Raw genomic sequence first — 27,352 nt, forward strand, 5'->3', positions numbered from 1 at the left:
CAAGACTAGAATCAGAGATGCTGGTTTGGAGCCTGTTGCAATAGTTCAAAAGAGCAACAACGGTGGCATAAACAAAGTTGGTAGCAGTAGAGATTATGAGAAACAGGTCCCTTCTGAACAGGGTGTAAAACCGGGGCCAACTTATTGGTGAAGCCAAAAAAAAATTTTCTTATGAGTCAGCTGCCACGCATTGGTTAAAAAAGTGGTCAAAGATGACTCCACGGTTTCTGGTGGAACAACAAACATCCATTTATGAAGATGGGAATGAATGCAGTAGGAATTGGGTGATTGGAGAAATAAAGGAATTGCTTTTATTCATATTAAATGCAATATGAATATATTGCAAGTGAAGATAAATACTGGGAATAAATGTCAAGAGTTCAGGGAAAAAGTCAGGACATGGAATTCAAGCGTGGGAATCATCAGTAAAGAGATACTATTTAAAGTTACAAGACTGTTGTTGAAAGTGCTGCTATAAACACTGGGGTACAAGTGCCCCTATGCATCAGTACTCCTGTATCCCTTGGGGCAATTCCTAACAGTGTTATTGCTGGGTCATAGGGGAGATCTATTTTTAATTTTTTGAGGACCTCCACACTGTTTTCCAGAGCGGCTGCACCAGTTTGCATTCCCACCAACAGTGCAAGAGGATTCCTGTTTCTCCACATCCTCTCCAGCATCTATAGCCTCCTGATTTGTTCATTTTAGCCACTCTGAATGGCGTAAGGTGATATCTCAGTGTGGTTTTGATTTGCATTTCCCTGATGAGGAGTGACATTGAGAGGGAGGGAGCCAAACCATAAGAGACTCTTAAAAACAGAATAAACTGAGGGTTGATGGGGGTGGGAGGGAGGGGAAAGTGGGTGATGGGCATTGAGGAGGGCACCTGTTGGGATGATGAGCACTGGATGTTGTATGGAAACCAACTGGACAATAAATTTCATATAAAAAATAATAAATAAATAAATACAGAAGATTTAAAAAAATAAAGTCATAAGACTGGACAAGGACAGCTAGGGCATGACTATAAACAGAGAAGTAAAGAAGTCCCTGGACTGTTTCAAGATTGGGAAGAGAAAGAAAGACTACCAACTAGAGACTAAGACAGACAAGGGCTAGTGAAGTAGTGGGTGAATATGAGAGCACCGTTGCTCTCAAACCAAGTGAATAAAGTGTTCCAAGAAGGAAGAAATGAACAACAGTGACAAATGCTGAAAACAGACTGAATAAAGAGGAGTACTAAGAATCAGTCACTGAATTTGGCAATGTGCAGCACTGAAAAAACTTTCAGCACAGTCATGGAGACAATAGTGCACCCAGAGTAGGTATAAGACTAGGACATGAGGAACTGGTAATAAACTCTTTCAAGGAGACATACTGTAAAGTGGAGCCTAGGAAATCAAGATTATCCTATAAAAAGGATGTGGAGTTCAGGGTGTTTTTTGTCTTCCACTTTTTTAAAAATATAAAAAATATTATTGGACATCTATATGCTTATGGGAATGATCCAGCAGAGAGGGGAAAAGTTTACAATACAGAAAACAGAGGGGCCAATTGCTGAAGCAATGTCCTTGAACAGCTAAGAGGATCTGGGGTCCAGTGGACAACTGGAGGGATGGCCTTAGATGACAGTGTGCATGGCTCAGCTTCTGTGACAGGTGAGAAGCATGCCTGAGAACACAGGTGGCAAGCTAGTAAATAGAGAGGGAGGCAGAGGTCATAGAATGTCTATTTTCTCAGTGACATAAGGAACATCAGAGAATCATTTACAGATTTTTAAATAATTATAATTTTAATTATATGTATACATGTAGCAACTAATAAAGCTAAATAAAAAAGTATAAACACAGAAAAACATTTCAGTAATAAAGTTATTAACAAAGAAATACCTACAAAGCTTGCTATATAGATGAGTTAAACATTTGTTTAAAAATGTTTAATTATCAGCATTTTTATGTTATAAATATTAATTTTATTAATATATTACACATTAATAGAAGCCCTGAAGAATACCCAAAGGGTTAAGATAATAGAATCAATATTAAGTCGGTCAAGTGTCTGACTTCATCTCAGGTTATGATCTCACGACTTGTGAGTTCAAGCCCTGTATCAGGCTCTGTGCTGACAGCTGTCTGTCTCTCGCTCTCAAAAATAAATAAACATTAAAATTTTCTGTAAAAAAAAGAATCAATATTAAGTAGTATTTGCCACAATTTATAAAACAACAAAATAGATAACAATTTAATCATAAATTCACTACTTCATATGTATTTAGAATGTGATTTATACTTATCTCCAAAGAGAAGATATAAGGGTTGATTGAAATATTAGCCCATGAAGTTTTTCTGACCATAAAAGTGGTTTCCAGCAACTTGCTTTATTTAATGCAGAAAAAAATCTTACTAAAGAAATCATTTCAGTAAGAAAAAAAAGTGGTATATAGTCCTTTTCTACATTAAATGTTATGTAAATAAATTAATATGTGGTAAAATAAATACAAATCAAGCATAATACATCATAACACATACTATATCATATATATCTTAGGACATTCAAAAATAATTTATCATGACAAATTTCTGTAATCTATATAAAAATGTCAAAGATGATTTAAACTCACTAATACTATTTTAATACTATAAGATCACTAGGAATCTTAATCTACAAATTCTAGAAATATATTTCTCAGTAAAACAAGCATTTTGTATATAAGATATTTTGTTTTTGTTTCAGATGTGTGTGTGTGTGCATGTGTGCGTGTGTGTGTGTGTGTGTGTTAAAGAAATATCCTGGCCTTTTTATTTCTTCCTCTTTATTCACTCACACTTAGAACAAGACTGAAAAGTGTTCAGATGGGGAAAAAAGATTGTTACATAACTATTAGGAACTGGAAATAAAATTGCCAACAGAACTGCCAAAAAAATTACTACCAGGAAAATTACATCAATGGTCTTCACATTTACCATTAAGTCCATAAACTACTTAGAATTATATAGAAGTGGAGAATGTGCATGTATTTCAGGGAGAAAGTACATAGACTTTCATACAATTTGTCTATGGTGTAAGGCCCACTGTCACAAATGAGAAATAGTATGACAGAATTTCAGTAAACACATCAATAGTGTCATAAGAGTAAAGTTAGTTTTCCTTCATGATGGCACCCAAGGCATAGGATATAAAAGACAGGAAAACAGTAACCTAGATAATAACAAGCATCAAATGAGAATTTTTCCTCCATGTTTTCAGGGACAGTTACAGAAAATACTTACCAACAAAGACAAAATTCCATTAGCTACTGCTAACCCACAGTGCAAACAATTTGAGTTTCATATAAAAAAATCACTACCACACACACACACACACACACACACAATCTTTTTGTGTGTGTGAACAGCCAGAAAATAGTTTAGAATTTGCAGAAAAAAAAGAGCTTTCTGGGCCATGTGTTCTCCACTGTGCTGTGACTAACAAACTGTGCTGTAGCATGAAAGCAGCCATACATAATACCTAAAAGAAAGGTCATGGCTATGCGCCAACAAAATTTTATTTACAAAACAGGGGCAGACCAGATTTGTTTGCTGACCTTGGATTTAAAGAATTTACTGCAATTACTGTTTGAGGATTAAAAGGCCACAAGCCAAATTTTACTCCCAGGTTTTTTGGTGACTTTAAGGGTTTTTTGTGTTACAAACTAACAGTGAGGGAACCTTGTTTTGTCAACTTTTGTAAGATTAAATGAATTCAGAGCAACGAATACTACAAACATTTTTATCCATAATAAAAATGATAAAAAATATACTCTGTATTCTCATAGTCCTACTATTGCAGAATAGGTAAAAGTTTCTGATCAAAGTAAAAAATGTTTCATGTGAAGAAAAAATATCCAAGACTGTAATCTTATCACAAACAGCTTGTAAACTCATTACAAACTGACATCTAGGAATAAGGGCACAATTATTTGAACCACAGTATCACTAAACAATATAATAAAGAGATACTTTATGAGAATCTTACTTTAAGATTGTAGTATTATACTAAATGGCACACTTACACAGGGGTTCTATACGTCCTAATTATATTGTAGTTTCCTAAAATTTCATCTCAATTCAAATTGCTAAATCTAAAATGATAATATGACACAACAAGCACTTAACTGTTAAGAGTATACTTGGTTACAGATTTCTCAAAGGGAATCATTTCACACTTTGGCCTAGACAAACGTGCAAGTACTATGTCCTAACACATATTCTTAGGAGAAAAAAAGGAACTGAGCCACATTAATTTTTCATTTCATTAGTACTACAAATTAATCATCTACCCACTTTTACAAAAATGTATTTTCTAATACATTTGTAATTATTTCATAGGGCATTTTTATAAATATTATTCATGTAATTTCTAAATTTAACAGGAACACTATTTTTCTACCATCAAACTTGTTGTTTCTTTAACTGTATTAATGAAAAATGGTTCTTTTCATTAAATATATTAACTTTAGATATGCAATTTAAAATAATAAAACTAATTTCTTCTATCTACATGATCTCCATAGATCAGAACCAAAAAAAGCAGCCAATAAAAACTGCATCACAGTTGGATTAGTAGAAATTAAAAATTGCCCCATATATTTATTTAAAATTAGGATTTAGCCCCCAAACACTATAAACATCTTTATTTATCATAGTATTCCCTTTCCATGATATGCAATGGCTTTTAAAGTTCAAACATATTTTTACATCCAATTATTTAATAATATTTCATTAAGGAATGTTAGGACTCCGAACACATGCCTGGTGACATTACTGCTGTAGCAAAGGAATAAAGACAGCATGCCTGATGATTTTCATACCCAATAAGTTATTAAAATTTTCAATTATAACAAGAAAATCTGCATTTAGACATCATGTGAAAATATAATTCTGCTTATTTCCAAATGAAGAAATATTTATATAAAAAGAATCAATCAGTTGTGTGAGTAGAGAAAGGCAGGCCATCATACTATAAGGAAAACAAGCAAAGTAGTACTCTTGGTAGGATATCTTAATGCAGAAAATAATACCCTTAATAATTATGCAGAACATATAGAAAACTATTTAATAAAAGACTTTGTTTTGTACAACCCCAGGAGATATTCCATTTTCTTGATTTTTGAAAATCACCCAAATATAAGAAAGATGTTTAATAAAAATCTCTTTTAAATTAATACCCTAATTATGTGAATGTGAGTGTGTGAATGTGTGTGTGTGTGTGTGTGTGTGTGTGTGTATGTATGTCTAATGGTTTCGCTGGTGAGGCTGGGAAAAGTTTCCATCCATTTCAACCATTTTGCATAAGCTGAGCAACTTCAAGTCCTTTAAGACACTTAAAAGTGGACGTGTTAGCATTTCTAGAGAACTATTTATCCACATAATTGTTTACCATTCAGACTGAAAACAATCAAGAGTTCTGGTCATTCCCATTTTGATTAGGAAATTGCAAAGAAAGTCTTCTATTACTTCAGGTACTGGTTGCTTTGAAGGAAGGACTGTTTTCTGCTCCTGAAATTTAAATGTACAATTATTTATTTTGAAAATATAAAATCATCACTAAGCTTTTGTTAAGTTTATTTATTTTCTTTTTTTAAATGTTTATTTACTTTTGAGAGAAAGAGAGAGAGAGAGAGACAGAGCATGAGTGGGGAAGGGGCAGAGAGAGAGGGAGACAGAATCCAAAGTAGGCTCCAGGTTCAGGGCTGTCAGCACAGAGCCCAACACGAGGCTGAAACCTACAAACCATGAGACCATGACCTGAGCCAAAGTCAGACAATTAACCGACAGAGCCACCCAAGCACCCCTGTTTATTTTGAGAGAGAGAGAGACAGAGTGAGAGAGGACGTGCCCACAGGTGCTAGCAGGAGAGGGGCAGAGAGAGAGGGAGAGAGAAAATCCCAACCAGGCTCTACATTCAACAGGGAGCCTGACATGGGGCTGGATCCTACAACCCTGGGATTGTGACCAGAGCAAAAATCAAGAGTCAGATGCTCAACTGACTGAGCCACCTAGGCACCCCTTTCAATAAGCTTTGATTACTGGTACTGAAAGGCTGTTAATTTATTCATTCACTTGTTCATTTTTTCATCTAATTTTTTTTGAGTGCTATGCTTCAGGGACTATTTTAATCACTAAGAATAAAGCAGTAATGAAACTAGATAAGACTCAGTGTTCATACCTAATGGTCAAGTAGATGAAGACAGAAAATGAAAAACTAAATTAAAAATATATAATATGGCAGATGGCACTAAGTGCCTGGGAGAAAAAAAGCAGAGGATTGAAGGGCGGGAGAACCAAATGTATTAGAACACAGCCATGCTCATTTTTTACATATTGTCTATGGATGCTTTCATACACATGACAGAGGTGAATTGCAACAGAGATCTTACAGCCCTCAAAATCTAAAATATTTACTATATGATCCCAGAGAACATGTTTGCAGACCCCTAGACTAGAAAAGTGGAGATATTTCAGCAAGTGAGATATGAAATTAGAACAGCCATAAAAACTATTATGTCACATAAACCCATGTATAAAATAAGACAAATAATGGGTAAATTCTTAAAAATATCAACAGTATGGTTACCCCCAGAGTGCATTTTCTTTTCATTGGCAAGAACTTATTAATCTAACTGCCAATCATTTAGACAGACAGATCTATTTTCATATATAGAAACCCAGAAGTAGACTTTCCTTCTTCATTGTCCTTCTTAACCTGGTCTTGATTACATACCAGGTAAATGTTACATACCTAGTAATAGTTACATAGAAATGCAGTGAGGAAAGAATCTCTGTTTCCCTAAAAATTTCTTTTCTTTTTTTAAATTTTAAGTTTATTTATTTATTTTGAGAGAGAAAGAGAAAGAGAGTGCGTGCAAGCAGGGGAGGGACAGAGACAGAGGGAGAGAGAGAGAATCCCGTCATTGTCAGCACAGAGCCCGATGCAGGGCTCGATCCCATGACCCACGAGATCATGACCTGAGCTGAAGTCAAGAGTCAGGCACTTAACCAACTGAGCCACCCAGGTTCCCCTAAAAAGTGCTTTTCAAAAGAGCTATACATAACTTACTGCTGATCTTAATTACTAGTAGTTGCTACAACCTTCAAACAGTGATCAGTTGAAGCAAATTTGGTGGGCTACAGAAATTTCCTGACAAATTAATAGGGTTTTAAAATGAATTTTTTTAAAGCTCAAGTAGAATAATTTGTAATATCTTTCCTAAGGTCATTTTAAAAGATATTATTGAACAGTGTTGATTATATGCAGGACCCTACATCACACATGGAAGATGTCAAAGCAGCAGAATACGGCATCCCTGTCTTCAAGTCTTTGCATTACAGTGGAAATTTATATATAACTACTGGGTAAGGGTATAACACTGTTGGAAGTAGACATTCATTTTACAATAATAAATGATACCTTGGCATTTTTGGTCAATAAATTTGAAAATGATATTTAGAATGAGATGGAGGATAGTTGAAGGAATTGGGAACACAGGAGGAAAAGGACAGAGAGACTATACCTAATCTAGTTTCTAAAGATGTCTGTGAGCTCATGTTTTTATGTACATTTGTATGTATGGTCTGGTAGACTCCTGCCTTCTCGAATAGTATTTTCTTTCTATTTCTTCCTGAATACATCTGATACATATACTGTGAAACAGCCAAAGCAGAAATCCAACCACCTTAAAATGCCATGTTTCTTATACATGGAGACTTACAATCCTATCAACATATTATACACACATGCATACACATACATGTTCTAAGCTATAATGTGATCATAAATGTTTCTTTTAACTTTGCATATAATATTCACTCAACATATATTTGCTGAATGTCTCCCACATGCCAGGCACCATGAGAGGTGCTAGGTATTAAATTTGAATGAGATACTTCCCTATCTCAAGGAATGAAAGACTAGTTGAATAAAAACAACATATCCCCAGACTACCTGGGTGGCTCAGTTGGTTGAGTGTCTGACTCTTTACTTTGGCTCAGGTCATGATCTCACAGTTTGTGAGATGCAGCTCCACAACAGTCTCCCTCTCTCTCTGCCCCTCCCCCCATTCACATCTCTCTCTCTATCTCTCTCTCTGTCTCTCCTCCCCTCTCTCTCTCAAAATAAATAACTTAAAAAAATTCCCCTACCACATTCTTTAGTAAAAGAGCTCATAAGAAAAAAAGTTGTAACATATTAAGCATCCCTATCAGATAAATATTTCCATGAAAAAAAAACCCACAGAATTTTGCAAAATACATTTTAGTATCTGTATCCAAAACCAAATTCTGTACATTAGAATTTAAAATCCTTGTTTTAATATCTGGTGAGATTAAACAGGCAGAGTTCTGAGGGAAGGTGTCATTTGTCATAAAGTTATGCAAGAGTAACCATGATGCGGAAAATGACAATCCAAAAAAGAAGAAATATGAATACTTACTTAAAGTTAAGGTGTGATGATAAAATCACAAGAGAAAAGGCACAGCAAGGGATAGGACTGTATTTACTAAGTAAAGTACTTAAAGTTTAAATGACTTTCCAAATTTCACATTAAAGTCTCACTGCTAAACTACAGGCTGTGTTCAAACTACACAAACTATAGGTTGTGTTCAAAATTCTCACCAAAATCTGAGTATCTGTAGCCTGTTCTTGGACCATCTGAATTGCTTTTGCCAGATCTTCTTCACCTTCTGGAATGCTAAAATTGTCATCTGGTATCTAAATCAGAGAAAGAGTATAGAAAGAGTAAGCAGGAATATAAAAGTAACTTACTTCATTTCAGAAATAATTTTTCCTCATAAAATAAAGGATCACAAAAATAGACACCTTATGTAAGATGCCATGTAATTCTGAAGTTCTGTGACAAATGGATAACCAAGTAGGAAGCTTTCTGACTTCCTTGTAAACATCATCAATGTCACTTCTGATAAACTCGAGATCAGTTTATGGGCATCTGCTCTTATCTATAATGACAAATATAGTCTAACAACTCTGCGGAGAAAAAATGTAAGACCATTTCTTTTTCATAACTACAAGTAACTGCAAATCTCTAGTTTATTAAAAAAAACAAAACAAAATAAAATGAAGCTGACTGCCTGAATGTTATGCTCTTGGAAAAATGCAACAGACTCTAACTATGATAATAATGATGGTTAACATTCACTGTGTGCTTCTTACATGCTGATGAGTTTTATGTATCTTACATTAACTCCTTCAGTAATTTCATATGGCACATATTCATATTATCTCTATTTTACTAGTATAATAAAAGTTATCTACTGTTTGTCCTTTTACTTGCTCAGGCCACAAATTGCCAGGCTTGCTTCCAGAGTTTCACTTGCAGTGCCTATCCTTTAGGAGTGACTCTAGGTGCCACATCTCAGAAGGAACGATAGGTCCTATCCAAACAGTGAATGAAAGGAAAAATTTGAGGCAGGAACTACATTACACACAGAATTAGAGTTAAGCTGAAAGGAAGCAGGGGATCTGACCTACAGCCAGTAGTGGGAATCTGGAAAACCCATCCAAGAGCAGAATGGATGTTTGGGAAGGAATGCCTGCTGGACAGGCAAACTGTAGTGAGGATCCACAAGGCAGGGGATAAGGAGTTAACTTTGAAGCACAATTAACAGGAAACCAAAAGAGCCAGATGGATTAACCAATCTAAACTTTTAAACAGAACTTTCACACTTCACTCTTAACTAGCTGATATTAGCTAAATTCAGTTGAAAAACTAACATCTCTTAAGGAAAACAAAAAATAAATAAAATAAAATAAAATAAAATAAAATAAAATAAAATAAAATGAATATTTCATAAGAATGACAATGAATTTACAAGTAAATACTTAAAATGAAAAAATTACCTCTTCATATTCATAATCATCTTCAGATGCCTCAGTTATGGTGACCTCTGAAATCATGTCAAGTTTCAATCTCAAGATATATGGGATAAAATGATTCATTTAAAATTGATTTGACATTAAAATTCGGTATTAGATCCATTTATCTCACCGAGTTGGTAAATGTAATATAAACTCTTTAAAATTACTCTTCCCCATATAACCTACAAATATAGATATCTTAAAACAAAATATTTTTATTATTATTTTAAAGCATTGCTCTATAGAACCCAAACCTATAAAAAACTACATTCCCATACATCTATTTACTATCTAATGAGTTCCAACTTGATTGTAAGGCTTACAAAAATGTACATGGTATATATAATAAGATAGTATAGATTAGAAAGAGAAAAGAAAACTTATGGACATGAAAACTATGACAGTCAATTTTTTAATTTATCTCAGACTAATTTAAATTCTCAGAGCTCCAGAGTCATTCACAGTGCATTGTGACTTCTTAAAGTATTACGAATTTCTAAAAAGCACACCAATATCCATATATAAGTAGAAAACAGATTTCAATGTTTTCATAATAAAAATTACTTAAATATCTTCTTATTTATTATACATTTCAATTTTAAAATTAAATTTCATTCACAGGAAAGGCAGCCTAATTAAAGCAAAGTATACAGTAATCATAATTCAATGGTCCATAAAGTATCAAGAAATAAGCATTAAAATATCAATGGAAATGACTAGTAAAAAATTCTAACAGCATTGTTGTAAGACTTTCAAAAATCATAAGTTACTTTAATTATAAATGAAAACTTCAAGATAATGTTTAATTTTGAAAGAAATCAAAGCATATACCATTAACATTTTGTTGGTTGGTGGGTTTACATTTCTCTCCATATGTACAGATGGGATTATGCCAAGTTCATTCAAAATGTATGAAATTAAACACTTTAATGTATACTAATGGTTACAAAAATCAAAGACGAGATTAGCCTAGCTTTTGTTTTGCTGCTGGTTATGAGAAATTATCTTCCAAGAGTTAGCTAAAAGTGTATATAACAACTCATGCTGTTTGTAATAAGAACTGGTATCACTTATACAGTATTTAAGAGAAGCAGACACTGTCCCTCATTCTCATCCTACCTGCAAGCTATAATCATCTCCATTTTACAGATCAGGACTCACAAGCACAAGGTTACACAGCTAGGACCTAACACAGTTGGTGATCAGCCCCGGAAGTACAGGTTTCACTATGCTATACTTAAACCTCTCTTGTTATTCCATATTTGTCTTCTATGCTATGTAAACACTTGAAGTGTTTGCCAATTATCTTCCACACAGTTCTAAACCTCTAAAAGATGGGTTATACGGCTTTGTTACTCAGTTCCATCATAAGCAGTAACTCTTCACTGTTTATCCAACTGGAAAGTCACTTAAGCCTATTTCAGTCACGAACAATTCTTAGGAACCAGATACCATCAAAAGGCCAGTATTTCATTGTCAAACAAGTTTATCTCCCAATAATATGGTGAAAAGTAATTTTGGCTCAAAAATAACTACTTAATTTAACTAATTAAATAAGTAAGTAAAATAACTAATAACTAATTAAAAACATGGTAGATTAAACTACTACAGAAAAAAAAAAAAAAAAGATGCAACCCTGCAGCTGATCCTATAATACCCATAGTGGGTAATTTACCCATATGAACTTCATATGGCAAATTTACCCATACTGGGCACCAGGAGTGAAGGACCTACCTATATTAGTTAATCTACTACCATGGAACAGTTTCCAATAGCACTTGCCTCACTCTCTAGTCCCTTGCCAGCAGCCTTCTTAAGAGACCACCAGGCTTCCACTAACAGTCTGATCAAAGTATTTAGTTTTCACTAACATCCTACTTAAAGAAATTCTAACATCTGTCCTATTTCAGTTCCAGAGCCACTCTAATACTTTAAAGGATTTCTTATGTTAGAATCCCACTTTCAGGTGCCAAAATCTGTACTTTTTACTACTATTGCTTAACAAACTCCCCAAACCTTCAGGCTTAACAATAAGCATCCATTACCTCATAGTTTCTGTGTTCAAGAATTCAGTAGTGGCTTAGCTTGTGGATTTTGATTTGGGGTCTCTCGTGAGATCTCAGTGAAGATAGCAGCTAGGGCTGCAGTCCTCTGAAGGCTCAGTGGAGGCAACAGGATCCATTTCAAAGATGGCTCTAACATTGTTGGCTAAAGGTTTCAATTCCTCCCCATGTGGGTCTCTCCACAGGCGTCTTTAGCATTCTCAAGACATAGCGGCTAGCTACCCCCAGAATAAGCAATATAAGAAAACAAAGTGGAAGCCACAATGTCTTTTATGACCAAGCCTCAGAAGTCACATCATTGGTTACATAGGTCAACCCTATTCAGTGCCTAAGGGAGCTAAATAAGAGCATGAGTACAGGATGTGGGAATCACTATGGAAGCTGGCTACCACAGATAAATTGAGGAGTTTCAAGAGTATTAAGAGTTAATGCATGTAAATCACTTAGAATGGTGCCTAGCTTATAGTATATGCTATGCAAGTATTTGTTATTATTTTCCTTGTTCTAGAAAGAGAGGAGTACCTGTGGAGAAGTCTAATAAGTCTCTCATGGCCTAGTTCCCCCAGGCTTTAAAATGAATGGATTAATAAAATTCATTCTAAATCTTCTTCCTAAGTTTAGATTTTTCTGATACATTTTCACTTTTTTCAATAAAATTTCCAGAAGCTCAGCTACAGGAAATCAGTGTCCTTTCTATGGAAAAGTATACTAAAACTTGATTTTGTAAGAAGTCACTTGTCTTTAAGTCTCCAGAAAAGCAATGTCATTCTTCATCACTGCTCATACCATAATAAATTTCACAAAGAAGTAAATATTCTAAAATCATTTAGATAGACTTTAAAATTGTAAATTATCCAACTGGTAAGATTAATGTGAGGAAGAAACATCAAAGCATAGGTTGTTAAACATAGCAATACACAGAGAGAAAAAAAAGATTTGTCCTCAAAGCTTTGGAAATATCAGACAACACCTGCCATACTGCTACCCAGAAAATATCTGAGGCAACAGCTTTTGAACCCTAATAATATAGTTTCCCCAAAATCAAAACAGTAAGTGGAAAAATAACTACCATTTCATAAAGCTTAAAAGTTTTGTCATATGGATCATTATCATATTTATTCTCACAACAATCCTCTGACATTGAATAACACAGATATAATCATTTCTACATAAAAAAATAAAAGAAAGAAACTTAATCAAGGAGATTAAAAAATCTTCCAAAAATCATATACCTATAAGTGACAAAGACAAATTTCTTGAATAAAAATATCAGGAATTTTCTACATTATCATATTGTGTCTACAGTGACACAACAAGAATGTGCAATTTTTACCAAAATCCTAGGTACTTACTTTCCAAACTTTCCAGTGTTATATCATCAACAGCTAAATCAAACCATTTAAATAGCTCAACTTGAAGACCCTAAAGGAAAGAGAAGTATAAAAGAGGGCAAACATACCAACCCAAAGATTAAATTAGCCAAGGGCAAGAGATTAATGAGACAAAAGGTCAGGAAGAGGACAAACATCCAAAATAGGAACCACTATTTTCCTTGACTGGTATTTTCAGTATCCACAAAAATGATCCGTACATAAAATCTTCCCAAGAGCAACTGAGTTGAAATGTGACGTTGAGGTGCTACCGAAGAAATAAATGTACTTTGGCATGTGCGTTGGTATGCATCTGTCTGGCTGAGCTGGCTAGCAACACATGGACAAATGCACAAATGAATCCCCAAATGATTGTGTGGCAGTTTACAAATATGCACATAGTACAAAATATAAAAATAAGTAAGTATGGAAATTCAAAGAGAAAGAACAGAAATAAGATAAAGATAAGGATACAGTACATGCCATAAATTCTCATGAACTCTGTCAAACATAAGCCACAGATTTGACCCAAAGCTTCCCCAGCAGTCTGGGTAAAGAGGGGAATGTAATCAGATACAAATTCCGTAACCATCAAACGAAAACAGATGAGTTTCTCAGCAGATGTACAGCAATTTCTGGTTGTGAAGCCTGAGAGAAATTACTCTCTCCTATTCTCATAAAGAGAACACTGTGGATTGTACAGATATTGATTCCCTTGGCCATCGGGACAGCCAGAAAGACTGAATGAAGCAGGATCTGATGGAATACCATGTGTAAAAAAAGGTTGGAAAGACTGCTTTAGAAGCAATGTTGCCCGAATAGGAATAAGCAATTGACCAAGAATTGCCTGAATGATAAAAACCCTCTACTCTCATTCTACTTTTACTGGACAACTTTCTCATGTGTAATTTAATCTCTAAGGTGATCCTATTCTGCAGGAAATGTCCATACAATTAAGCTGGTCACAGTTCTCAGGCAAAGTGATTTTTTTTCCATTGCAGAATAAACCAGAATTCTGGCTCAAAATCAGTTGCTTAATGCCAAGAAAAACCCTCTTCTTATTATCTGTCTAGTATTCCTTCAAAGAACATTGTTAAACTCCATTTCCGAAATTCATTTTTCCCTCCTTTCTATTCTCTTTAGGTCTAGCTATTGCCTTTCTGCCTGCTTAATGCTAAGTTGACATCTAATATTGTGCCTAGTGTTCTAGTCTCCTCTTGCCCAGGGTAAAGTCGGTGATTCCACTTCCTCTCTGACCTGCAGCCACAGCCATAGCACCACCCATTTCTAGGCCACATTCGGTATCCCAGAATCAGAGCCTACACCCAGACTAAGGGTCCCACTCCACATCTCCCCTTGCTCTGAAAGAAATTTAGTAATACTTGTGATTTGCATATAATTTGCATATTATGTATCAGTTCCCTGATGGCACTTGGTCACCATGGGTGAACTGCCTGGCAGTTTCTGCACTGGCAGAATCTGTACCAGATCTCGACCTTGTAGATCCTATCAGAAAATAGGGCAATATACGCAGAAACTGCCAGGAAACCCTAAATCCATCACAGTACTACAGAAGACACAACTGCAAGAAGCCTCAGAGAAGCATTTCAGCTGGCATAATGGAGTCGAGCTTGAGGTGACAGTTGATATGATGGGGTCGCAAACAAGGCTCTACAAATGAACCACAGCCAGAAAACTATAAATGATTTTTAGATGTGAACACCATACAAAGTGTTCCTCACACGCTCGTCTCTTCCCAGTGCTGCACTGGAGGTGCATCACTGCCAGCAGCAGCATCTTTACAAGGAACTGGAATGAAACACACAGTTAATTATATTTTACATGATTTCCCAAAGCTACTATAGACAGAAACTGCTTTGTAATCTTTGCCGTCACTGCAGAGCCAATGTACATAAAGGCAATCTAAAATCTAGCCTGGATCCTTCATGATCAACATTTTACTTACGAAATTGAAATAAAAGTACTGTAAATGGCAGACATCACAGCCATGGTTCCCTTTCTTAGGAATGCCAGTTTGAATAATATAACTTAACTGAATAATAGACACCGAAGATGGCAGATAAGTGGCTACCACTTGCTGCCACTTTCTCCACTGTTATTTGTTTTCTGCAGTCTTTCCCACCAAGTCTTCAGGAGGTCTCAGAATCTTATTAACACCACATACCAGGGAGCCACTACCAATTCAACAGACACGGCAAGAGTGGAAATTTATTGGCTACCCCTTCCCCAGACACCATTGCACATCTTCTGCCTCAGAAGGTGGAAAATAACTTTCTTTTCAAAATATAAGGCTCACTGTTCTCATAGCGGGTGGTGGTTTAAGTTTTTCCAACTTTATGCCAGGAGATCCAAAGATATGGGCTCTATAACTAAAAATATAGATATACCTCTATCTGAAAATATGATGGCTAGTAGTTAAGAAATTTGTTTACAGCCTTATTATTCCAATTATAGTCTTTAGACCAGCAGCACCAGCAACACCTGGGAGCTTATTAGCAATGCAGAATTTCAGCCTTCACTAGAACTTACTGAATTAGTCTTCATTTAAAGATCCATATCTTTGATTCATATGCACATTAAAGTTTGCCCAGACTAGAGGACACAACAAATTCTTTCTTTCCAAATAGCCTATGATTTTCATGCATGTAAAATTCAGCACTCCAGGCTTAGTAACATGCCTTTTGGTCTAGATTCTACATTCAGACTGTCTACCCTTGTATTTGAATATATGTAGGGTGCAACTAAGATGCCATGGACAAATTAATTTTCCCAATGATAAGAAATAGATGACTTGAGTACCTAACGATTATTAAGGATTTTACAAATATCTGCTCACTCAATACTACAAAGATTCCAGAGAAGTAACATAAGAGATGGGAAAAATCACTAAATGTTAAAAATAATGAATAAAAAGACTGTTAAATGATAAAAATTCAATTTTAATTAAAGTTATCAGTGAATATTACTATTACAATGAATGATTGACTAGGGATATAATTTAAGAAAACAAGCATGCATCTTAGATGAGGTGTCTAAGTGTGTTCACCATATTTCAGTTGACTAGTTTAATGGAATCTTTAATTTTGCACTTTCAGAAATAGTTGACTTTGGGACTGAATCCACAGTTGATCAGCTTCAAAAAACTGGTTTAAACTCACTCAACCCTCAGAAATTGCTGGTGGGGCCAGAGCAAACCTCTTCAGTGGTCAGCAAACTTATGTCCATGATCTAAGAAGCCAAATTCTTAGCATTGGAATGCGTTGAAAGATAAAATAATCAAAATCCAGCTAGAGGAGCAGAGAATCAGTGCAAAAGGAGGCAGATAACAAAGACAGTACCTTGGGGGCTCCACTTTCCTAGAGTCCATGTATTCCGTTATTCTTCCTTGAACATTTCTTTTGACATGTAGCAACAAAATCAATTAAACACTAGCTTTCTTAGTACAATTCATTCCAGCTTGCATCTCCCAATTGGACTGCGCATTCCCACATGTCCCTAGCCATACATTAACTGTAGTTCCTACTCCATATGGAAAACCTTACCCAAGCTGTCCTGATTTCTAATAGAGAATTCATTCATAAGAGAACAATCAGCTTTCTTTACATACACTCGACCCTTTACAAAGCACATAGTTAAAATCTGGTCTTATGTTTTACAGTGTTGCAAGTATCTTTCTAATGAGGAGTTCTCCAGAGGATTCATGTGCTTTCATAAACAGATTTCTTCAAAGCTCTGGATATAGCTAAGAAAGGAACAATGTACATGTATGTTTGTATCTTGTGCTGAAGTTTAAAACATAAAAGCAATGATATTGTGAATTGCTTCAGAAGAGAAACAGATAACACCTGCCTTAACATGTAGTAGGTTACAAAGAAGAGGTGTTGCAGGGGTAAGAATTATTTTTCCTGCATACATTCTCTAAACTTACAAAGAAAACGGGGACTTTACTTAATGAAGCCATTCCCCTCATGGTGGATCCTGGCTGTTTTCGGTTTGGGCCCTAATAATTTGTACATGTTCTTTACGTTTGAATGTTTAACAGCAAAGAAAAGGGTGACTTCCTGAAGAATTACAGTCAACCTCTTTTAAAGATTTAATATTGATATCTTGTTGTCTAGTATTCTAAGGAGCATCTGTTCAGTCATAAATAAGCGAAGCCCAAGACCAAATGCAGTAGAAGTGATTAAGTATATGTGCAAAGTAGAGAACATCAGATTTCTGATTCATTTGTGCATATTATAACTTTTATTTACCCACTGCAATAGCTCAATTAAATTACCTGAAAGCTAAAGACTTTAAACCCAAGAAAGTCTCACTTCAGCAACTATCATAATTGCCTTAAGAAACAATGTCAAATAACATTATACAGTCAACTCTTAATTATGCATGTTAAGAGAGCCCAGGGATACAAGGATAATTGGCATTCAAAAGTAATCCTCAAACTTCATTTTAACTAAGAGTTAAAGCCTCACTTATGACTGAACTTCCCACCTAAACAATGAATGTAGGAAAACTAGCTATCTGTGTAGTTCTGCTATCCTTGGACTACCCTTTGGTTGAAATCCAAAACAGTAGTCAACTAAAGGGAGATGGAAGAAAAGCAAAAAGGCAAGATAATTCATAAACCGGATAATAAAATCCTAAAAAGTTAGAGTTGCTTATATTTACAAATGTGATTATTTGGAGAAATCTTTGTCAGGCAGGTTTTTTTTTTTTTTTTTTTGCAAACTGCTATACGTTTGCAGTTGTAACCCAGTGATCACCTGGAAAATTAAGTAAACCGAAAAGCTGTATTATATGGGAGTCCACCATTTATTCCACAGGGGTATCTGCAAAAAAGTTAACCCATTGTGATTGCCTCATGTTAACAAACCATGCGTTACAGAAATCATCTTAATGTAAACAAAAATAAGATGCTGGTTACCATTCACTACTAGGGACACTGAAAAACTTTATACTTGATGCAGTTAAGTTCTGTAAGAATTGTTGGCTCATTTTCGAATTTAAAAAGGAATTTTACTGGGGAAAGTAGCTATTTAGAGCTCTGAAAAGAGTACAATGCCTCATTTAAGACACTAAGGCACCTACATATTTCCTTTAAATTGATTTTGAACTATTGAAGCTTATATTCCTATAAAGATCATGTTTGCATTGAAGAAAATACCACATATTCTCTTTGATCTTTTCAACTAAGTTCTTCAAAGCTCCCTGAAGCACCGGTGTGTACAGAGCCTGAGTCAGGACAGGTGAACCAGTTTGCCAAAGCCCACAAAACCAATCATTGCCGAATCTCTGAAGTCTTGAATTAAAGCCGGGGGATTCAAAGTTGGACAAAGAAATAATAAAGCAGATTTTGGAGTTTCCTTGATATCTTTAAGAATAAAACAGATAACCGTCTCTCTCCTACCTGCCTTAAAAAAGTAGACACCTTTTTCTCATGAACTCTCCTTTTAAAAAAAAAACTCTCCTTATCTCTCCAGTACAATTACTCTACGTGCCCAGCGGAGGTGAGCTCAAAGGCCTTACCAAGAAATAGTGAACCTAATTATTCACATATGGCTATTCCATTTTTCTGGTATTTCCACTGATAATTGGTTATCACTGTCTGGTTTCTTCCTAACACCTCTGAGCCTTTTCAGCTCACCGGGTCATCATTTAGTTGCTTTAAAAAAAAAAAAAAAAAAAAAAAAAGTAACAATTATTATTAAGTAGCCAAAATTGCAACTACCAAGGAAGTTGACGCTACCACAACAAATCATTTAAGCATTGGTCAACTGAACCATCTACAGAATCACAGGTTGAATATTCTGAGCTTCAGCTCCTTAAAACGCAAAGGCCGAAGTCTTTCCCGGTCTCCTAACTTTCCCGACTGAATTGGTTCCCACGGTATTCCGCAGGTTTAGGGCTTATTTAGGAAAATCACTAAGCGAAAGGGGGGTTGAATCAATCTGTTGTACCACCTTAACATAAAACTTCCATCCAAAGTTTGCAAAGTGGTGACTAAGTACCAGATTCCTGAAGGTTCTTCCAACAGGAATGCGGCAGCCTAACACTCCGAAAAGGGGAAAAATTTAGCGGGTAGCTATCAGGGGAACACGGTGCGGGAGACGCCACCATGAGGTCCAAATGGCGTCTCGGCCGGCTTGGTAGCCACAAGCCTCAGAGGGCGCCCACCAGTGGGAAGCCCGCGCCCTCGTCCCCAACCCGTTACCAAGGGCAGCGCCTGGAGGCCGCGCCTACACTTAAGGATACGCTCCAGGTAGTAGGCGCCCTCGGCGGCCACCGCCTCCGCGGTGTCCCGAGCAGCCGTCAAGCCCATGCCCAACGCTTCTTTCAGGACCCGCAGGGCCAAGGTGGGCAGTCCTTGCTTAGCAGCCATCTGAGGCGGAACGGCCCGCTGCCTCCCTAAGAGCAACTGCGAAGACGCCTGCCCGAGACCGCACGCTGCTCTCGCGAGACTCTGACACCCTCACGGCTTCCACCCAGCCAGTTCCGCACACCTAAGGGTTGCTGCAGCCCAAAGCTTTAGGGCCCTCTGAGCTTCACTGGTTACCATGGCAACGTCGTTGCCTAGTTACCCTAGGACGCAGCTCCTGGAGTGGATGAGATAAAACGCAAGAAACAGTCGGCTTGGATTATATACATTTTGTTGCCGAGCCAGCTTGGGGTTTGCTTTGGTTTGGTTTTCATTTTAACCCTAGCATTTCCTTCTCACTTGGTTGGCTTCCCTAAGTTGTCTTTCTCCCGGTTCTTGCATGCCCATCATCAGCTACCTAATTTTAAATGTGTGGAGAGCCCCCATTATCCACAGGGAAAACTCCTGGAAAAGAGGAAGAACCTCAGTGCCAAGAGGGAAAAAAAAATTTTTGTAGAAAGCATAATTGAGAGGTTAACTCAGGGGAACTACCAGCCTCAGACGCTGAGCAACAAAAAACTAGGATAGGGGCGCCTGGGTGGCTCAGTCGGTTAAGCGTCCAACTTCATCTCAGGTCATGATCTCAGTTTGTGGGTTCGAGCCCCGCGTGGGGCTCTGTGCTGATAGCTCGGAGCCTGGAGCGTGCTTTGGATTGTGTCTCTCCCCCCCACCCCCCGCCCCTCCCATGCAGAGGTCTCAGACAGAGGTCTCTGTCTCTCAATAATAAAAAGTAAAAAATTAAAAAAAAAATAGGATAGTCACCTTAGTCAATTTCCTTCTTGGGTTCCTTTAAAACGTTTATCTGAATATCTGTTTTGACTTAGGTTTCATACACTGGGACTTGGAAGAACATTTGTAGCGTTGACCCTTGCCAAGAGAAAGCCACTTTCATAAGAACTATGAGGTACAAATAGTCCTAACGTAATGTATTATAAATGATATTTGTCCAATCATGTGCACTCCTTTTGCAATGACAGAATCTTCCTCAGGTTGTATTGTGTATATATCAGAAGCATGTACTGAGCCTTTTTCTTTGCAGATTCTTTTTCAGTCTATGTTTTTTGATGAAAACTGAATGCCAAACAGCAATTCATTATAAAAGCTCCCATTTACTACCAAAACAAAACAAACAAACAAAAAAGCAATAGTAGTAAGCTTCCTAATGAGGTGATTGAGAGCCTGGGTGCTGGAACGAGAGGCTGCATTCAGATCCTGGCTCCACCACTTACTAGCTCTGAAACCTTGGGCAAGCCACTTAATCCAGGCCTCAGTTTCCTCATTTGTAAAATGACCGTAATAATATTACCTACCTACAACAAAGCATTGTTGCAAGGGGCAAAACATAAAGAATTAAGAACTTACCAGACAAAAGTAGACACTAAGAAATAGTTGTTATTTCTATTGAAGTTAATTGCTTAGTTTTGTTTTGTTTTCAGAATAATCAAAACTCACAATTAGAAATAATACTCCTTTGTTTCTCATACCTATTCTTTTAAAAACTTACTCTTTGGGGGCGCCTGGGTGGCCCAGTCAGTTAAGCAACTAACTCTTGATTTTGGTTCATGCCATGATCTCACAGTTCGTGAGATTGAGCCCCACATCAGGCTCTGTGATATTCTCTCTCCCTCTCTCTGCCCCTCGTTCTCTCAATAAATGAATAAATAAACATCTAAAAAAAACTTACTCTTTGTCCTTGATGTTTCCCATCAAGCACATCCTCAGTACTTATTAAATTCAAGGAACAATTACTAAGAGGCTGAAAATGAAAATAAAGGAGAGGAACTCTGAAACTGGGGGATCCACTCCTTTTATAGAAAGTCTGCTGTTTGTTCCAAAGGGAGGCATTACCTTATCCCTCAAGTTTGTTTTCTGTAAACACATGTCTGAGAAATGGCCCAAGTAAGGAGTGGTCAGGGCTTTGCACCCCCAGCAAAGCATGATGGAGCATGAGAAAGCCATGAAGGAGGGTCTCTCTGAATAATTAATGTTTACATCAATCTTTTTTTTTGTCTGTTACATCAGCTGTTCTCTTTCTTAGATTTTAGATGTAGTATGTCATGTTCTACACATAGGTTTGAATTCTAGCTCTTCTGTATGATCTTAATTAATTTAAGCTCTTTGAGCCTTAGTTTCCTCTTATCTAAAAGAGATATTTTAATACCTATATTACCAAAATACAGTGAATGAAATGTCTTCCTTGGGAAAATGTCTATTCATGTCTTCTCCCCGTTTCTTAACTGGATTTGTTTTTTGGATATTGAGTTTGATATGTTCTTTATAGATATTGGATACTAACCTATTATCAGATATGTTACTTGCAAATATCTTCTCCCATTCCTTACACTGCCTTTTAGTTTTGTTCATTGTTTCCTTTGCTGTGCAGAAGCTTTTATTTTGATGATGCCCCAATAGTTTATTTTTATTTTTGTTTCCTTGCCTCAGGAGACATATCTAGAAAGAAGTTGCTATGGCTGATGTCAAAGAAATTACTACCTGTATTCTCCTGTAGGATTTTTTATGGTTTTGGTCTCACATTTAGGTTTTTAATCCACTTTGTATAGTATAAGACAGTGGTCCAGTCTCATTCTTTTGCCTGTTGCTGTCCAGTTTTCCCAATACCATTTGTTACAGAGACACTCTTTTTCCCATTGGATATTCTTTCCTGCATGGTGGAAGATTAGTTGACCATATAGTTGTGGGTTCATTTCTGGGTTTTCTATCCCGATTTATTCAAAAAAGTTAAAGTTTCTCAAAAAATCTAACAACAGAACTACCCTATGATCCAGCAATTGCACTACTAGGTATTTACCCCAAGAATACCAAAATACCAATTCAAAGAGATACTTGTACCCTAATGTTTATAGCAGCATTATTTATAAGAGCCAAATTATGGAAACAGCCCAAGCATCCATTGACTAATGAATGGATAAAGAAGATGTGTATATATATACAATGGAATATTACTCAGCCATAAAAAAGAATGAAATCTTGCCATTTGCAACAACATGGATGGAGCTAGAGAGTATTATGCTAGACAAAATAAGTCAGTCAGAGGAAGACAATAATCATATGATCTCACTCATATGTGGAGTTTAAGAAACAAAACAAACAAGCAAATGGAAAAAAAAATAAAGAAAGAGTCAAACCAAGAAACAGATTCTTAACTATAGAGAATAAACTGATGGTTACCAGAGGGGAGATGGGTGAGGAGATGGGTTAAATAGGTGATGGGAGTTAAGGAGTACACTTATCATGATAAGCACTGAGTAATATATAGAATTGTTGAATCACTATTTTGTACACCCAAAACTAATATTACACTGTATGTGAACTAACTGAAATTTAAATAAAAATGTTAGAAAATAGTAAATGAAATGGAATATATAAAAAGCACTTATCACCATGTCTAATATATCAAATATTTTCAATAAATAGTTGTTGATAAAATTGACTTGAAATATTGAGTGATATGCTGATCCCACATTGGATGTTATATTTCTAAGATATTTACAAATATAGGAACATTTTTAAGAAAAAACTTAAATGTTTTTACTCTTTTTAATGTTTATTTATTATTTTGAGAGATGCAGAGACAGAGCGCGAGTCGGGGAGGGGCAGAGAGAGAGGGAGACACAGAATCCGAAGCAGGCTCCAGGCTCTGAGCTGTCATCACAGAGCCCAATGCCGGGCTCGAACCCACGAACTGTGAGATCATGACCTGAGCCGAAGTCGGACACTCCACAACTGAGCTACCCAGGTGCCCCTAAATGTTTTTAGAAACACGTAGCCCTCAAAAAGAGGAAGATCTTAATAGAGTCAGAAGAATATAAATTACAACCAATATCCACTACTTCAGGTAGAGGAGAACTGGGAAAAATACTTGTCACAAAGCTTTTTTTTGAAAGTCCTGTAATTCAAAGAAGTATAATTACCAAACTCCTCATAAAACAAATTATTATTTTTTTATTTAAAACAATTTTTAATATTTATTTTTGGGGGGGGGGGACAGAGTGCAAGTGGGGGAGGAGCAGAGAGAGAGGGAGACACACAAAGCAAGCTTCAGGCTCTGAGCTGTCAGCACGGGGCTCAAACTCACAGACTTTGAGATCATGACCTGAGTGGAAGTTGGATGCTTAACTGACTGAGCCACTGAGGTGCCCCTAAAAAAAAAAAAAAAACAAGTTATTTTTTAACCTAGAAGTCTAATTCTTTAAAAATTCCAAATAACCAAAGTTTTGCTTCAGAGTTCCCGATTTGCTTATGTCAATTCCATGGATTTTAAATTTAGAAATCACCTAAGATACTTTTGATTCAACTATAATTTGAACACATTTCACTGTGACTTAAACTACAGTACATTTAAAAGTTCAACTTAGAGGCATCTTTAATATTTTAGGTTATTAACCTTTGGATCTCTACAATAATTGTGTAATTTGTTACAGCAATAAAATAAAAGCAAAAATAATCTTAACAAATATAGACATGGGACACCTGGGTGGCTCAGTCGGCTGCGCGTCCGACTTCAGTTCAGGTCATGATCTGACAGCTCGTGAGTTCGAGCCCCGCGTCGGGCTCTGTGCCAACAACTCAGAGCCTGGAGCCTGCTTCAGATTCTGTGTCTCCCTCTCTCTCTGCCCATCCCCTGCTCATGCTCTGTCTCTCTCTGTCTCAAAAATAAATAAAAACATCAAAAAAAAAAAAAAAACAAATATAGACAGAACTAAAAATTGCCTTCAGATAAAAAAGATGCAAACTTTTTTGGTGACTGCTAATATCTTAAAACGAGTATGTCTTTGCAAGGGATGACTTTTAAAATAATATATTTACATTGGAATTCTTGTTCTGTTAGTTACTGGTTTAACTTAAAAGGGGTGTAATAGTTACAAACAGAGAGAGAGGGAGGCAACCCACAAGAGACTCTTAAATACAGAGAACAAACTAAGGGTGGATAGAGGGGTGGGGGAGAGAGGAAAATTGGTGATGGGCATTGAGGAGGGCACTTGCTGGGATGAGCATTGGGTGTTGTATGTAAGCCAATTTGACAATAAATTATATTTAAAATAAAAAAAAAAATAAAATAAAAGGGGTGTAGAAGCTCTACTAAGAAAAACAAAAACTTCAGATCATAGTAGTGGTTTCAGTTATAATGCTATCCTATAGTCCTGCTATCATGCAGTCCTTCTATTCTATTGTCTTTCCTTTTTAAAAAATGTTTTACAAGCTTCATTAAAGTGGAAAAAAAAGAAAGTAGCTGAATATTTTGATGAATGAGTGGCAAGCTCTGTAGTTTCCTCTTGAATATGTTTCTGAAAGAGGTGAATAAAGAAAACCAATAGAGACAGTCAATATGAAGCAACAACTACAAAGGACAACAGATTTTATTTGGCCCCAGCCTCAATGCTCCATTTTTGTAAAAGTGAAATTATTTTTAAAAGCAAACCAGAGGGGCGCCTGGGTGGCGCAGTCGGTTGAGCGTCCGACTTCAGCCAGGTCACGATCTCACGGTCCGTGAGTTCGAGCCCCGCGTCGGGCTCTGGGCTGATGGCTCAGAGCCTGGAGCCTGTTTCCGATTCTGTGTCTCCCTCTTTCTCTGTCCCTCCCCCGTTCATGCTCTGTCTCTCTCTGTCCCAAAAATAAATAAAAAAAAAATTTAAAAAAAAAAAAAAAAAAAAAAAAGCAAACCAGAAAGAAATTTGACAATGGATATACTCTCCCCATTTGTTGTTTCAAAGCAGAAAATATTCATATGCAAAAATATAGTGAAGTACTATTCAATATTCACAAGTTATAAGTGTTAATTTCCTTCCAATAGAGCCCAAGTCATTTACTGATACATCTTCCTATAAAAGTATCTTATTTTCTTTCAAAACTTTAAAGTAAGCAGTAGCCAGTTTTAGAATTTTGAAATTCATAGAAGTAGTGGCAATTGACTGTGGTGAAATTATTTTTCAACCATACAGCTGTATTTTCCCTTTTTATACCATCAACCATTTGAAAATCCATGTCTCCTGTACTCATGGTTCATATAAGGTCAAACAGAATCAATCCTCTGACTCTGAGGATCACATGACCCTAGCCTAAACTGATAAAAATAGTTCATTCTGGGGCGCCTGGGTGGCTCAGTTGGTTGAGCATCCAACTTCAGCTCTGGTCATAACCTCACACCTCATGGGTTCCAGCCCTGCGTCGGGTTCTATGCTAACAGCTTGGAGCCTGGAGCCTGCTTCAGATTCTGTGTCTCCCTCTCTCTCTCTCTACCCCTTCCCAGCTCATGCTCTGTCTCTCTCTGTCTCCGAAATAAATAAACATTAAAAAATAGTTTAAAAAAATAGTTCATTCCACTTGGTTACAGTGATCAGTTCCTGAATTGGCATGCAGCCTAAAAGGAGCCAATGAGACATGGTGGGAATTTGGGGGGAATTCTAATAAAAAGACTCTTACTCTGTTCTTTGGGCCTTAAGTTCCAGAGTTGCCATAGCTACCTTGCAAGTATGAAGAAAACTTCTGTCCAGGAATCGAGTCGGTATGTAGACCTGGTTGAAAAAGACAGAAAACCCAAGTCCAGATAAAATCACTTGAACCTCTAGTATACACACTTACATTTCCTTGTTCTGTCTGCTGAGGACCTAGAAGGAACAATACCCCTAATTGCCTTGAGAACACCTAGCATAATATCTTGGCTTCTAATACCATTTTCAAATAAGACGGATGGCCATTGGAGAAATGGCCAAAGCTAGGGCTGAGCTGAATGTACATGATGAGCCTGGAGAATCTTACAGTGCCAGAAAATAAAAAAGTATCCCCCATCACTAAAAAGTTACAATAATGGGGTATATTAAAGAGATGCCTAAGCCAATTGAAAGAGTTCCCTAAAATATGCAAAGCTAGAACAATTTGAGCACAAAATTAATAAAGTAGTATTAAAGTATAACCCAAAGTATAAAATAAATATTATGAGTCTATTTGATATAAATAAATGATTACATACATAAATAAACAGAGGAGAATGGACACATGTCCTGTCAAGAAGAATTCCAAATAATATATGTAGATATGCCGTATTATAGGAGTGGACCACAATTCCCCACCCTTTAAGTGGGTACTGCACATCGTGACTTTCTTCCAAAGAATATAATATGGAAAGGTGGGAGGGTGGAAAGAGTAAGTTTACAGTGGAGAAACCTGGTAAATACTACCTCAAAACCCAGGACCCCAGACAAATTATGAGAAAAACATAAGACAAATTTCAATTGAAGGACATTCTACATAATACCTTACCAGTACTCCCTAAAACAGTCAATACCATCAAAAGCAAGGAAAATGTGTAAAAGCATCACAGGCATGATGATTAACTGTAATGTAGGATCCTGGAACAACAACAAAAAAATGGACCTTAGGTAAATACTAAAGACATCTGAATAAAGTATGGAATTCAGCTAACAATAATGTATAAATATTGGTTCATTATACTTGGTAATTGTACATATTCATGTAGGATGGTAATAACAGAGAAAACTAGGTATGGTATATGGGGACTTTCTATATTCACAACTTCCTGGTAAACCTAAAAC

The 27,352-nt window shown here is 36.4% G+C and overlaps 1 protein-coding gene across 2 annotated transcripts in view; it reads right to left on the minus strand.

Moving 5' to 3' along the window:
- Positions 1 to 19,846, minus strand: part of SPAG16 (sperm associated antigen 16) — a 1,016,466-nt gene extending 996,620 nt beyond the window's left edge. For both annotated transcript variants that reach the window (XM_078450902.2, XM_078450901.2), the window contains exons 1-4: positions 19,619 to 19,846; positions 9,895 to 9,941; positions 8,653 to 8,748; positions 5,419 to 5,537 (exon numbers count right to left, since the gene is read on the minus strand). In XM_078450902.2, the coding sequence (XP_078307028.2) occupies positions 5,419 to 5,537; positions 8,653 to 8,748; positions 9,895 to 9,941; positions 19,619 to 19,745 (389 nt within the window). In that variant the 5' untranslated portion in view covers positions 19,746 to 19,846. The remainder of the gene's footprint in view (positions 1 to 5,418; positions 5,538 to 8,652; positions 8,749 to 9,894; positions 9,942 to 19,618) is intronic.
- Positions 19,847 to 27,352: the final 7,506 nt, after the last annotated feature.

Source organism: Panthera onca, chromosome C1 (genome assembly GCF_046562875.1).
Source record: "Panthera onca isolate mPanOnc1 chromosome C1, mPanOnc1 haplotype 2, whole genome shotgun sequence".
Taxonomy (NCBI): Eukaryota; Metazoa; Chordata; class Mammalia; order Carnivora; family Felidae; genus Panthera; species Panthera onca.